The sequence below is a fragment of the Balaenoptera ricei genome, chromosome 6 (genome assembly GCF_028023285.1).
Source record: "Balaenoptera ricei isolate mBalRic1 chromosome 6, mBalRic1.hap2, whole genome shotgun sequence".
NCBI classification, from domain to species: Eukaryota; Metazoa; Chordata; class Mammalia; order Artiodactyla; family Balaenopteridae; genus Balaenoptera; species Balaenoptera ricei.
The window spans coordinates 29,983,412-29,996,809 of record NC_082644.1 but is presented as its reverse complement, the minus strand read 5'-3'; the positions used below and the strand labels follow the sequence as shown (position 1 = coordinate 29,996,809).

The 13,398-nt window shown below is 41.2% G+C and overlaps 1 protein-coding gene across 13 annotated transcripts in view; it reads left to right on the top strand.

The window, feature by feature from the left end:
* LOC132366929 (contactin-associated protein-like 3) overlaps window positions 1–13,398 on the top strand; it is a 167,260-nt gene that overhangs the window by 11,007 nt on the left and 142,855 nt on the right. For 6 of the 13 annotated variants that reach the window (XR_009503609.1, XR_009503617.1, XR_009503611.1 and 3 more), the window contains exon 2: window positions 12,552–12,720. The exons of the other annotated variants lie outside the window; for them this stretch is intronic. Coding sequence is in view for 2 of the 6 variants with exons in the window: in XM_059924381.1 (XP_059780364.1) it covers window positions 12,562–12,720 (159 nt within the window). In the remaining 4 variants the exon portion in view is untranslated. The remainder of the gene's footprint in view (window positions 1–12,551; window positions 12,721–13,398) is intronic. 13 annotated transcript variants of the gene reach the window in all.

Here is a 13,398-nt window from a genome sequence, read left to right as displayed (position 1 = left end):
CAGGTAGAGAGAAAAAGATAAATGTTTCAATTCTGCTTACAAGGGTATAATTTAACAAATTACTGTAAGTCATAATTAGTTTAAGGGGAGACTTTTGCTTACACCTGGAAAACACAGATTTAAAGCAGTCATTTTTCAGATAGAAACCATACAAATTATAACCATAGTCACCAGTTTACCCAGTCATGTGCAACTAATCGTTTTTGTTAACAGCTTTATGAAGCCATCAGGTTTCCCATTAGAATTCTTCAAGATCTTACCCGGTTCACCTTTATGGTCTGAAAACCAGAAACTTGTATTTATCCAAAGGTCCCTTCTATAAATCTTCTTGAAGAGGAAGCATTTTTGCAAAGGCATCAGAGTGATACCATAACTGTGTACAATGACGAAAGACTTAAGAAGGCACTTTTTTTGGGGGGGGAGGGTGTAATCCAGATTTTATTGCTTATTATGTCATTCCATACAACTTTAGGTAAACACGTTGAGAAAATATACTGGGAGTATTAAACAGATGATGGCAATACTGATGAAAATGTTCAAGTGTTTTACATAAGGTAGTAAGAGGCACCGCTGCCACCATCACCACCACCCCCCAGAAATTTGTACATTTCGTATAAAAAGAGTAAAAATAGTTCATTGGCATTTAACTAGCATTATTCTTTGTAATCTATGAACCACGATATGCCTGAATAATTTCAGAATCTTCAGAGCAAAACAAAGCATTTTCTTCCACTAGCAGACATAGCAGTTTCCGTTTCTTTAAAAAACAAGCAAACAAATCAGCACAACAAAAACTATACACACAACCCCAAAACAAAAAAGTTGGCATATTCCAGTGGTCCGGAATTTTGACGTTTCTATCGCATTAATTCAAGAAATAAAATGTGATTCAGCATTTTAAAATGAGCCAAGCTTCTTCACCATAGTTATACTTACTTTATAATTGAAACGATTTAACTGAAGCCAATGTTAACCCAGCAAAAACCATGGCTATAACTCAAACTGCTCTTTTGATAAAGAAACTTCTTTAAAAGTTAACTATTCTTTAAAAACTCAGACCCGAGCTGCACAGATGTAATTGAGGAACCAACAACTGACTCTTCCAGAAACCACAGCAGCAGTTCTAAGTGTTTTTGAAGCTGGGGAGTATATACAGAATCACTGTAAATGGCACATACACATCAGTAACTTCCTGCTAAAACAGCATTTGAAAGACTTCTATGTCTATTTTTACAAAGATGAGTGGGCTGAGACATACATTTGGCTACTTGAAAAGAAACAAAGAGAAGGCACGTTTAAATCTGATTACGATGCAATTGACAAAGTAATGTGGTTGCTGCGGTGACATGCAGCACTTTCCGATAATAAAGAGAATTCTGACTGGTAACATTTTACCAGGACATACCAAATTTTAGGAACTCCATATAATCTGTAGAATACCCGTATCATTTGGCATACAATATAACCAAAGAAGATTTATTGCTTATTTGACAACACTTCCGGTGTAATTCAACATACCAAGTCAACCTAATTAGTTAATATCTCTCTTTGGGGGTGTTTCAGGGGCCCTTTGAAGCACCCCAAAGTTAGCTAGAGCTCAAAGGAACTTCATTATAATTTGATTTGGGAAGTTTTGTCCGAAAAATAAGAAAAGGGTTTAAAACTGTCAGATAGGATCACATGTCACTGTGAAACAATAGTTACTCAGTTAGCCAAAGTAACAATAAAAGATTTCAAAGGCAAGTACAGAACAGATCTCTTAAAAGGTAGAAAAACTTAAAATCTGGTATCAAAGGCAGTCCAAAATCTTAAGAAACCTTGTCTTCTTAACAGAGAGAAAAGCGAAATTCAAGTTTTGCACCAGCTTACTTTTAAAATTTATTGACTCAATTAAACTTATTTTAAACTTAGTCAATCCTGACCACGTACAGAACTCTTTTTTTCAGGGTCCACTTTCCATAAAACTTCTGTCACTTATTTTAGCACAATTCTGACTTTCAAGTGGTCAAATATCTGGAGAGACTTATTTTAGATAGACCTTCCTAAAGGATAAGTATTTTAAAAAGTTCACCTAAAGCTCTTATTTCATTTGCATTTTCTTTCCTTAAAAGTTTCTTCACATCAGGTTATTTCCTTGCTGACAAATTTGCAATAGATATAACAAGATTTTATTTAGCTTATAGTAAACCTAGGCACAATAAAAGTATTATACTTAATGTTGATGACTCTAACAGCATGTCTATATTAATTAGATCAACAAACGAACGTTAATACCAAGTCTTAATTAATACTGAATATTTCCCAGTTCACATGAACCTGAAGCTCATTTAGCTCAATTTCTCTTGTATTTAGAATAGTTTGGTTTGTAAGTGCTCACTTTTCTTTAAGCCAATTAAATAGAGCTCATCCACAAATCCACCTCAGCAATGTTATCCAAAGACAAAGACACATACAAGGACACAAACATACAGAGACGTCATAGTTGTCATTTCCAAATTTCAGCACGGAGTCAGGTACAGCCATGTGAAACCCATCAGTTTACAAAAAGAGTTTGGATTCAAATTAGGTTTCTGACAGATGGAAAAAATCAAACTCACTTGTCTAGATGGCTGAATTATTACAGAAAAGACACTTAGGTTTTTTATTTATCCTTGATAAGTCAATTTCAAAATTACTTTACCCTCTTTTAAAAAGATGCATTTTAAAAAGATGGCAGAGATGAGGGTTCCTGAGAAGACCAGAAAGGACATTTGCATCTCAAAGATACAGGCAAGTTTTTCCTAGGATGACTTTGTTTCCCCTTTGTTTAATATTTACAAGCCTCTTAAGATAAACAGGGAGGGTTTGGGGAGTGGTATCTATTGGAGAGTCAATCAACTCGTTCCCCACTGTCAAAGTTCCCTGGGGCTCCTGTGGGGAAATTAGAATAGACGCCTCAAGTCCAAGGGCGTCGCCTGGCCTCCTATAGGATGTCAGCACAAGGGAAATTGCCATGCTGTGGAAGTGGCTCCTGGTCCAAATTGGGTGGTCTGTGGAGTCTTAGATGGTGATACTAAATCCGGCTCCTGTGCTCTGGGGGTTAACACAGAAACTTCTATTTGATCCCCGTGGGTAGGGGAAACAGGAGGTGGTGAATATGATGGCGGCATGGGGGGAGGGTGGGCAGTTGGAACAACTGCCGGTGCAGCTTGCTGTTTTGCAAAACACCTGTAACTGCGAGATCCTATAAAAGTTGAGTGAGCCATTCAGGGGCTATCGCCCTTCTGATCCTGTATTTTGGGTCCGCACCCTATTACAATAGTATATCATGTGTTTCTTAGTCATAGGCTCAGGGCTATGTTTCACCCATTTATTTAATATAGGCCCCAAAGGGCTCTCCTTCAGGGTAGATGGAGTGTTTCCCATTGTGTACACCAAAATGCAAAAGACGCAAGCAAATTCTGGCATCAGTGCACACCAAACCAAGACCAAAACCAACGAACCAGTTCCCAAATCGGTTCTGAGGGGGTGTAGTGGTGTAGAGAGCAGCCGTCTGGTCCAGAAGCCCACAGGCAGCTAGGAGGAGCTGTGTTAGTCCAAAGGCTCTGGGACACATAGTCCATTCTCAGCCCAGAAGGAGCAGCCAGGGGGAACCAGTGGGAGGGCTTGACTAATTGACCTTTGTGCCTGCTATAAAGCTTATTATTTAGCTCTTCACCAGTAAAATGTGAAGGGTTTGTACGTGGCTGCATAAATGGGTCTAAGAATGATGGACAAGTGTGGTATTTGTTGCCTCCGAAGTGTGAAGAGACCTAAGTGAGACGAGTTGGGCTTGCTATAGTGTGTTGGGGAGCTGAATAGTTAACAGCTGAGGTTTAGCTGCAAGAGGAACTTCCTGGATTTTAAAGGATCAGTTAATGCCCAGAAATTTAACAGTTGTGGACAGTCCTTGAATTTTCTGTGGGGCAGTAGCCCACCTGTATGTTATAGATGGGTCACCAACCATGTTAGGGCCTCGTGCACCAATCTCCTGAGGGGCTCTGGATTAGAACATCAGTATAGTGCCAGACGGTGCAAGGGGACACCAGGTCTTGCCAGCAAAGACTGTGGGCAATAGCTGGGCTGTTAAGATAGCCAGTAGGCAGACGGGTTAAAGCATACTGGGTGCCTTCTGCAGTAAAAGTAGACTGCAGCTGGGACTCCTCAATAACTGGTACTGAATAGAACATAATAGCTAGATTGTCACAGCAAAGTAATTCCCTGGAGCCCTTTGGATATCCTTAATTAACTGGACAGTGTTGGAAATGGGAGCCTTAATAGTGGGGATCAGCATTGATATTTCCGTAGTTGCTTATAAGGCGCCACTCATTAATAGCAGGCTTTAATAGCAGCCAAATGGGGGAATTGAAAAGGAGAAATGGTGTGTTTAATGACTTCTTCTTGTCCTAAATTTTGAATTTTGGGCTGCAATCCCACAGCCCCCTGTCATACATGTTATTGGGGGATATTTACTGTCTTAGGTGGCAGTCTTATGGGCTCCCAATATTCAGCTTCCACCAGGAAGACCAGGGATTTGGGTTTGTTCCAAATGGCATTGCAGTACATCAGGGCATCCATAGCTGTACCGGGAAAGGGTAGGGCCAAAGGGGCTACCACCACTACAAGATTTTTAATAAAGATTGTTTCAGTAGTGACAGTCAATGGAAGCTGAATGCTTTCCACTCCCCTGACTATTATGCGTTGTAATCTAATGTGTGGCCCTTGCTTATAATTGGAGGGTTTCCGAGGAAGCACTGTAATTTGAGCTCCAGTTGTCAATAAGAGCCATGAGAAAAGTTGTTTATGTGTGTCCCAAGGATAATTAGAGAAGTATATGGGCAATTGTCCCAGAGGAGGGCCACGCTCCAGGGATCTGCCAGGTCCCTAAGGCAGAGGCCTTGGCAGAGGTCAGGGTACAGGATTCGGAGAGGTGACAGCTGCCCATCACTCCAGTCTGCTGAAGAGTCTGTAATGCCTGAGCAAAAATTTCTACCTTGTGCTTGGCTGTCCCAGGGTTACGTCATTACGGACCCCGATCCCCAGAGCTGCCAATACAGGGCGGTCTGTTAGTCATGTCATGAAGGATGGAGCTGTGTGAAAGCACCACCCCTTGGTGGAGACCAGTAAGGGTCCCAGAAGTCCCTCTATCCCTTAAGGGTCCTCTGTTAGGTTCCTGGCCGATGGGGCAGTGGGGCCCATGTGCCTTTACTGGCAAGCGAGATTTGGGGCTTCAGAAAAATTATCTTTCTCATATCTAGCTACAACATGGATGCAGTCCAATGCCTGTTGTACTGTATCTGACGTTTCTTTGAATTGTAACAGCATGGCTTTATAATTAGGGGGAACACAGTTCTCCCCCTTCCCTTGGACAAAGTTTTTCTAGAAAAATTTGCATTTCTATCATGGTGTAGTTACATGTCTCTGTTTCTTGTTCATGCTGGTCATCCGATGTTTTGGTGCAGTGGATGGTGACAGGGAATACCTGGGAGGGAGTTTTCCTCTTCCCTGACTCATATGCTGCCACTTCCTGTTTAGGGTGTCCCAGTCAGCCTCGGTGGGGTCAAGGGATGATTTGCAACAGCAGCAAGAATTGCAGCAACATAGGAGGCACTTACCTCAGCGGCATTTGCCCACTCGGGGTGCCATGATGCCCCTGGTAGAGCTGCCTCTGTCAAGGGTTAGGGCTGTGTGGGGAACTCATGGATGTATGTTTGGGGTATAGGACGGTTTGGGGTAATAGTAAAGCTGTGTAGAGACTGTGTATGTGTGATCTGGGGAGAGATGAGGGGCCTGAGTGCCTTTATGAGTGTACGGTTGGTGTAGCATGGTGCAGCTGGGTGGTGGGGCTGGTTCTGGGTGTTTTGAGGCTGTGTGTGCAGGCATTTGAGAAGAGGTAAGGGTATGCATTTTAATGTTTTGTGTGTTGGATCTGTGTGTATTCAGAGTATAGGGGTTATACATATGCTCATCCTGTAGGGTAAGAGTTTAGGGAGTGTATTTTTGGTGTGGAGGAATTTGCAGAGATTGGGGTTGTCAGTGTAAATTGGGGTTGCTAACTGTGTGTGTATAATCAGGGGATGTGACAGAGGCTGTTTATAGTATCTCAAGAGGGAGATGGGTGTATGTTTGTATTGGGGGTGTGAGTTCATCATGTGTTGTGGGGGGAGTATTTAGGAGAAGGTTGGAAACATTGTGTCTCTCTGATGGTATTTTGTGCTTGTCTCAGCTTCTGAGGCATTGTACATACGTGGATGTTCACAGCTGTGGGGGGACTGTATGTGTTATATTTGGATTTGGGGGGTTGTGTCTTATATTAAGAAGTATGTGAGTTTGGTTTGGATGTATTTGGCTATTGTTGAAGGGTTTGTGTGTTTGCATTGGGGGGTTATATGGGGTTGGGTGGATTTTTGTGGGATATGAGGATTTAGGTGTTTGATTATCGGGGGCCGTTGGGGGTGTGTTTTTGTATTCAAGACTGTGGCTGTGATTTTATTGGGGTTTGTAGTGCATGTATATTGGAGCAGGAGAGTTCTGGGCACACAGGCATCTGCTTATAGGTAGGGAGTTTGTGTGTTTGAGGATGTTTGAAGCTCGGTGGGGCTGTGTGATGGTGGCACAGGTGACTGTGGGCAGGTGGAGTGTGTGTTGGGCTGGAAGGGAAACTCGAGGGCATGTTGGTGACTGTGAGGCGCCCATGTGAACTCCCACGTAGACTGACCTTTGTTCCTTCTGACCTTCTATGCCTTGTACCCATCCTGATCTTCTGTGGCAGCTACTCCCCTGGAATGGTCAGCAATACTCTGCTCATTCTTAGCCAGATGAGTCAGGAAATGTCACTTCCTCTGGCAGCTGGATGTGTCTCTTGCAAGTGAGTGGTCCTGGAGTCCAGGGTGCAGGACTGGTGGACAGATGCAGAGTGAGGCTGATTCCCCCATGAACCCTCTCCTCAGTGAGGTGGCCAGGAGGTCAGGGCTGTATCTCCAGAGGGTCAGACATGGCCAGTCCTCTCTAGAATGTGCTGGAGGGGCCAACTCATTGAACGGACCCTGCCAAGAGATAAACAGACCCCGAGGACAATTCCTAAGGGAGAAGTCTATACCTACCCATCTTCCACTTTCTCCTTTGGATGGCCTCTACCACAAGGTAAAAGCTAAGCCCCCTCACATGGCCCTTCTTGGCCTGGTCTTACTGACCGGCCAGTCTCTCCCCACATCCTGGCTCGCTCTGGGCTCTCTGGTGATACCAGCATGAGACCCCCTGCATGTGAGTTCTCACCTCCTTCCCTTGGCCCATGCTGCCCTTGCTGTTTGTCCTGCTCTTCCTCCCCCAAGGCCGTGAGTCACCTTCTCCAGGTGGGAAGGATCCACTGAAAATGCAAATTTGGGTAATTACTGCATCACCTGAGTCTCTAGCACATGCCAGGCACTATGACGCTTGCCAAATCCATAAAATCCCCACAAAGCGGATGTGCTATTAGTTGCACTTTGCAGGTGATGAAGCTGAGGTTCAGAGGTGAGCAACCATGACCAAGTACCCTGTACGTACCAGAATATCAATCAGACTGGTCAGCGTATCCAATAAAGCCAAACATTAGTGTGATCAGGACGCCTAGATGCCAGGCTGTAAAGGCGCAAAATATGTCCCAGCAAGAGAAGGAGCAGTGCCAAGTACCCCAGCAAAGAAGCAGAGTTCATATCCTGCTTTCTTAATCAAAATAGCTGCAGATCAACCCACAGTTTCCTAGTCTGTTAATAGGAGGAAAATACCAATGTGCGTTGTCCTATAAAACTACCTTAAAATAATATGTATGATCCCGAGTGCTTTCGTAATGACCCCAAATCATCATCATGAAGTTGGGATACTTCTTAAAACACTGCAAGTCTTACACACTGGCATATAGAATCTGTCAAGTCAGTTCTTTGGGTAACGATGGTAGATAGAAGTGGCCCAGAAGGACAGAAGACAGAAAATAGAGCAGAAACTGTTTGTCCAGAGGTGACAATGGGTCATAGCAAAGGTTCAAGCATTACTAGGGAGGTGGTGAAAATAGTAATGGGCATGGAATGTAATAAGTCAAGGATATCTAATGTAGTTTCCAATGAAAGTTTGTGAAAGACATATAACTAAAAAGATAATAGGCTGGGAGGTGAAATAGTACAAAACATTTGATATATTTTTTACAAGGATAAAAGAAGATAGAAATGAACATTAAAGAAGTAGGTCAAATAGAAAAACTGTAAGATGGTAATAACCTCACAATATGATGAGGCAACTTAGATTTATTTTGTTTAAATAAATTGGTAGACTATATTTAGAGTAGTTTTAAGTTTAAAGAGAATTTGAGCAGAGTATAGAGTTCTCATACACCCCCTCACATCTATTCCCCAAACCAAAGTTTCCCCTATTATTAACGTCTTGCATTAATGTGGGGCATTTTTTTACAATTGATGAGCCAAAGTTCATACATTACTATTAACTAATATCCATAGTTTACATTACGGTTTACTCTGTTGTGTATCCTATGGGTTTTGACGAACGTATGACAGGCATTGACCATTACAGTATCATACAGAATAGTTTAAGTGCCCTACCTTTTCCAGGATGTCATATAGCTGAAATCATACAGTATGTATCTATTTCTGTTTGGCCTCTTTCATTTAGCAATATGTGTTTAGGGTTCCTCCATGTCTCTTCCATTTAGTACTCTTATAGCTCAAGCTGCCATAACATAATACTATAGGCTTGGTGACTTTAACAACTCACAGTTCTAGAGGCTTGGAAGTCTAAGATCACGGTGCTGGCCAATTCAGTGCCTGGTGAGGGCTCTCTTCCTGGCTTGCAGACAACTGTCTTTTCACTGTGTCCTCACGTGGTGGAGAGAGACAGAAAAAACTCTCTGGTTTCCTCTTATAGGGGCACTAATAGAGCCTAATCCTCATGACATCATTTAATCTGATTACCTGCCAAAGGCCTCATCTCCAAATACCATCACTTTGTTAGAGCTTGAATATATGAATTTTGGGGTGACAGAATTCAGTTGCTAGCCTCATTCTTCTAATAGTATAAAATATGACGAATAAAGAAAGCTCATCATTAAATTATCTTTTTTCTAGAGTTTCTGTCCCCATGTAGTTATCAACTCCTGGGTAAGATAGCCTAGGAAAGCAAAATTTTAAAAAACACATGAACAAGTTTTTTTGAATCTCAAAATGATTTGAAGGCAAGAAACAGTGTTTGAGAGAAAATTGGGGAACCTTACTTGCATAAGAAAAGGTGATATTCCTGTTCAGAGTTGAATGCCATTTTGGAGCCAGTCAAGCCAGGCTGAGGAAGCACATTCTAAGCAGAAGCAATAAAAATTGTGTGCAAAGAGCCAGGCTTGTTCTAGAAATTAAACAAGCCCCACTGTGAATGTGGAAGAGTGAATGAAGGGATGAGAAGCAGGATAGGTGAATGGAAACTAGGTTACAGAGGCCTATGAGTACAGATGGGCATATGCATGTAAGAACACTACTCATGGCAGGGAAAGAACCACCTGGATGTATCAGAAGGAACAAGTTCTTAACACTCACAAAGGGAAAAAAAAAAAAGAAAGCCTGGTCTTCCCAGCTAGAATGGAAAACTGTTTAATACATGAGTATTCAGAATAGTTTTCAATTCTGAAATGTGGAGAAAAACTTAACATGGTCTAAACATTACTTGGGTTCCACCTAAAAAGCTTAAAAGCAAGACTCAGAAGGATAAAATTATTTTTAAGTAATTTAACTGCATCCCAGAACAAAGTTCAAGAATATGTACAGAAACACTAAAATATTTAGCACCAGAAAAGGAAAATCTACAGTGACTGTCATCCAATAAAAAAATTACCAGGTATATCAAGAAGCAGGAATATAGAACCACAATGAAGGGAAAAAACAACCTAATTAAAACTGACCCAGAAATAGAAAAATTAAAGCATTAGTAGACAACAAAACTAAAGTAGATATTATAATTATATTTCATATTTTCAAGAAGCTACAGGAGGGATTGGACATGTAAAGGAAGGTATTTTTAAAAAAGCAAATCAAAGTTTTAGAGATTAAAACTAAAATAGCTGAGATTAAAAGTACATTGGATAGAATTAACAGTAGATTAGACATTGCAGAAAAGAATTAGTTAACTGAACAAAAAGCAATATACATTATTCAAAATAAACACACAAAGAAAAGAAAAAAAACTTTAAAAAGATATGAATATCAAGAGAATGGGAAGTCAAGTCATAGATGGGGAGAAAAAATTTGTAAAAGACAAATCAGATAAAGGATTGGTATGAAGATATACAAAGAACACTTACTGCTTACCACTAAAAAAAGAGGACAACCTGATTAAAAGTGGACAAAAAATCTAAACTGACACCTCAGTAAAGAAGATATAAAATATCAAATAGGCATATGAAAAGATGCTCAACACCTTATGTGTTTGGAGAACTGCAAATTAAAACAACAATGAGAAACCACTATGCAGCTATGAAGAGGACAAAAATTCAGAACACTGACAACACCAAATGCTGGTGAGGATGCAGAGCAATAGGAACTCTCACGATCGCTGTAGGGAATGCAAAATGGTACAGACTCTTTGGAAGACAGTTTGGCAGTTTAATAAGAGAGTAAATATACATTTACCATAAAATGCAGCAATCAAGCTCTTTGGTATATACCCCAAAGAGCTGAAAATTTACGTCCATACAAAAGCCTGCACATGAATGATTGTGGCAGCTTTGTTCATAATTGCCAAAAATTAGAGGCAACCAAGGTGCCCTTCCATAGATGGATGGATTAAAAACAAACAAACAAACAAAAACCTGTTCCACATTCATACAATGGAATATTATTCAGCAATAAAAGGAAATAAACTACCCATGAAAAGACATGGAGGAACTTAAATGCATATTACTAGGTGAAATAAACCAATCTGAAAGGGCTACGTACTGTATAATTCTTAACTATATGATATTTTAGAAGGCAAAGCTATGGAGACCGTAAAAAGATCAGTGGTTGTTGGGGGTTTGGGAGGAGGAAGGGAAGAGTAGGTTGAATAGGTGGAACCCAGGGGATTCTTAGGTCAGTAAAAGTATTCTGTGTGATATTACAATGGTGGATACATGTTGTATTAGTCAGAATTCTCCAAAGAAGCAGAACCTATAGAATACATGCATGTGTTTGTAACAGGGAATTAGCTCTTATGATAATGGAAGCTGAGAAATCCCACAGTCTACCATCTGTAAGCTGGAGACCCCAGAAAGCTAGTGATATAATTCAATCCTAGTCCAATGGCCTGAGAACCAGGGGAGGTGGTGATATAAATTCCAGTCTGAGGTGAGGAGAAGATGAACTATCTCACCTCACACCATGAGGCAGGAAAAAGGGGCAAATTCTTCCTTCCCCCAGCTCTTGTTCTATTCAAGCCCTCAACAGACTGGATGATGTCCACCCACATTGGGGGGGGGCAATCAACTTTACTGAGTCCACCAATTTCAATGCTAATTTCACCTGGAAATTCCCTCACAAAATATACCCAGAAATAATTGTTAATCTGGGTCCCCCATAGCCAGTTAAGTTGACACATGAAACTAATCATCACAAGTCGACCCTGTGTCAACATGACACCCATATGCATCTCCTCAAATCTTACTTAATCCCCAAATAAGACAATAACAAGGTCTTAATTCCACTTAATATGATACAACAATTCTGAGTCCAATCAAAATACACTAACCCTATCCCCAGAAGAGGAGGTAAATCCTTGTGATATAACTTAAAGTACTATAATGTAAAATTAAGAGTACTTACATATTATGATATAAAATCAATACAACTCATGTTACATAATAAGGGAATATGAGAGAGAAAAAACAAATACACACTTAACACAAATATATTGATAGCAAAAAAAAATGGTGTACTCATGACAATTACAGTCCTCGTTTCTGTAAGTGGTCAGTTATAGCTGGTCTTTGTAACTACTTTCTTCTACCCATTCTGTATTCTTTCTATCTTCAGCAAGCACCTCAGCAGATCGTGGTTCTTCCCTGGTGGGTGACCAAATCCTTCCTTCTTGAATAGTCTGGGTCATTAGTAGCCCTGCCTAGACTGGGTTGTTGTAGTTTTCCACTGAGCTTAATCAAAGAACATGGTAATACTAAGGGATGCCTTAAGCGATCTACTATATCCAGATACACTTTTCCTTACTTCCGTGTGGAAGAGTTGTCCGCAAGTAGTATCCTTGTATCAACAAACACTTTCCTTTCCTTCTTTGTCTGTTGATTCAGAGGCATGAGGAGCCCAAGGTAGCTGGGTGTTAGTCTTAACTCCCAGTTCTTTGGAATCATTGCTGTGTCTCCTGGTAGAAGCATTTTCCCCTTTGGAACTCAGACCAGCAGAGCATAAGGTCACAGGAACAAAAAGCAAAAATTTGATAGTGGGTCACTAGGGATAATACTGAAGAGTTGAAAATAACTCTTCTCATTTTTGTCCCTTAAAATTCCTGGACCCGAGAATCCTGGCTATGGAAGAAAGAGGACCATATATTGGACTCCAATTCAGAGCATATACAACCCTCTGGAGAACCTTGCCCTGGGACAAGCAGAGGTATTGTCACATAGCCAGCCCTGTAACTGAGTCTTCAGAAGGCCATTCCACCATTCTATCCAGCCTGCTGCTTCAGGTAAGACTAGTGAATTCCAAGGGCCCATTGCCTCACTTCATCTGCTGTGAAATGTATTCCTTGATCTTGAGCAATGCTTGCAGAATCCCATGACAATGATAAGTCATTCTGTAAGATCATGGATGGTAGTTACGCAGAAGTGACGTATGCAGGAAAGGCAAATCCGTACCCAGAGCAAATGTCTATTCCAATAAGAACAAAATACTGCCCCTTGCACAATGAAAGCTGTCCAGTGTCATCAGTCTGCCACTGACTAGCTGGCTGATCACCCGGGGAATAACACCATATTGAGGGCCCACTGTTGGTCTCTGCTGCTGGTTGATTCTTTTTGATTGGGAATTCAGTAGTGGCTGTAGCCAGGTCAGCCTTGATGAGTGGAAGTCGATATTGCTGAGCCCATGCGTAACCTGCGTCCCTGTCACCATGGCCACTTTGTTGATGAGCCCATTGGGCAATGACAGGGGTGGCTGGGGAAAGAGGCTGACTGGTCTCCACAGAACAGGTCATCCTATCTACTTGAGAATTAAAATCCTCCTCTGCTGAGATCACCCTTTGATGATGAGCATTCACATGAGACACAAATATCTTCATGTTTTTCAACTATTCAGAGAAATCTGTTCACATACCTCTTCCCCAATTTTCTTTATGATCAACTTTCCAGTCATGCTTTTTTCAATT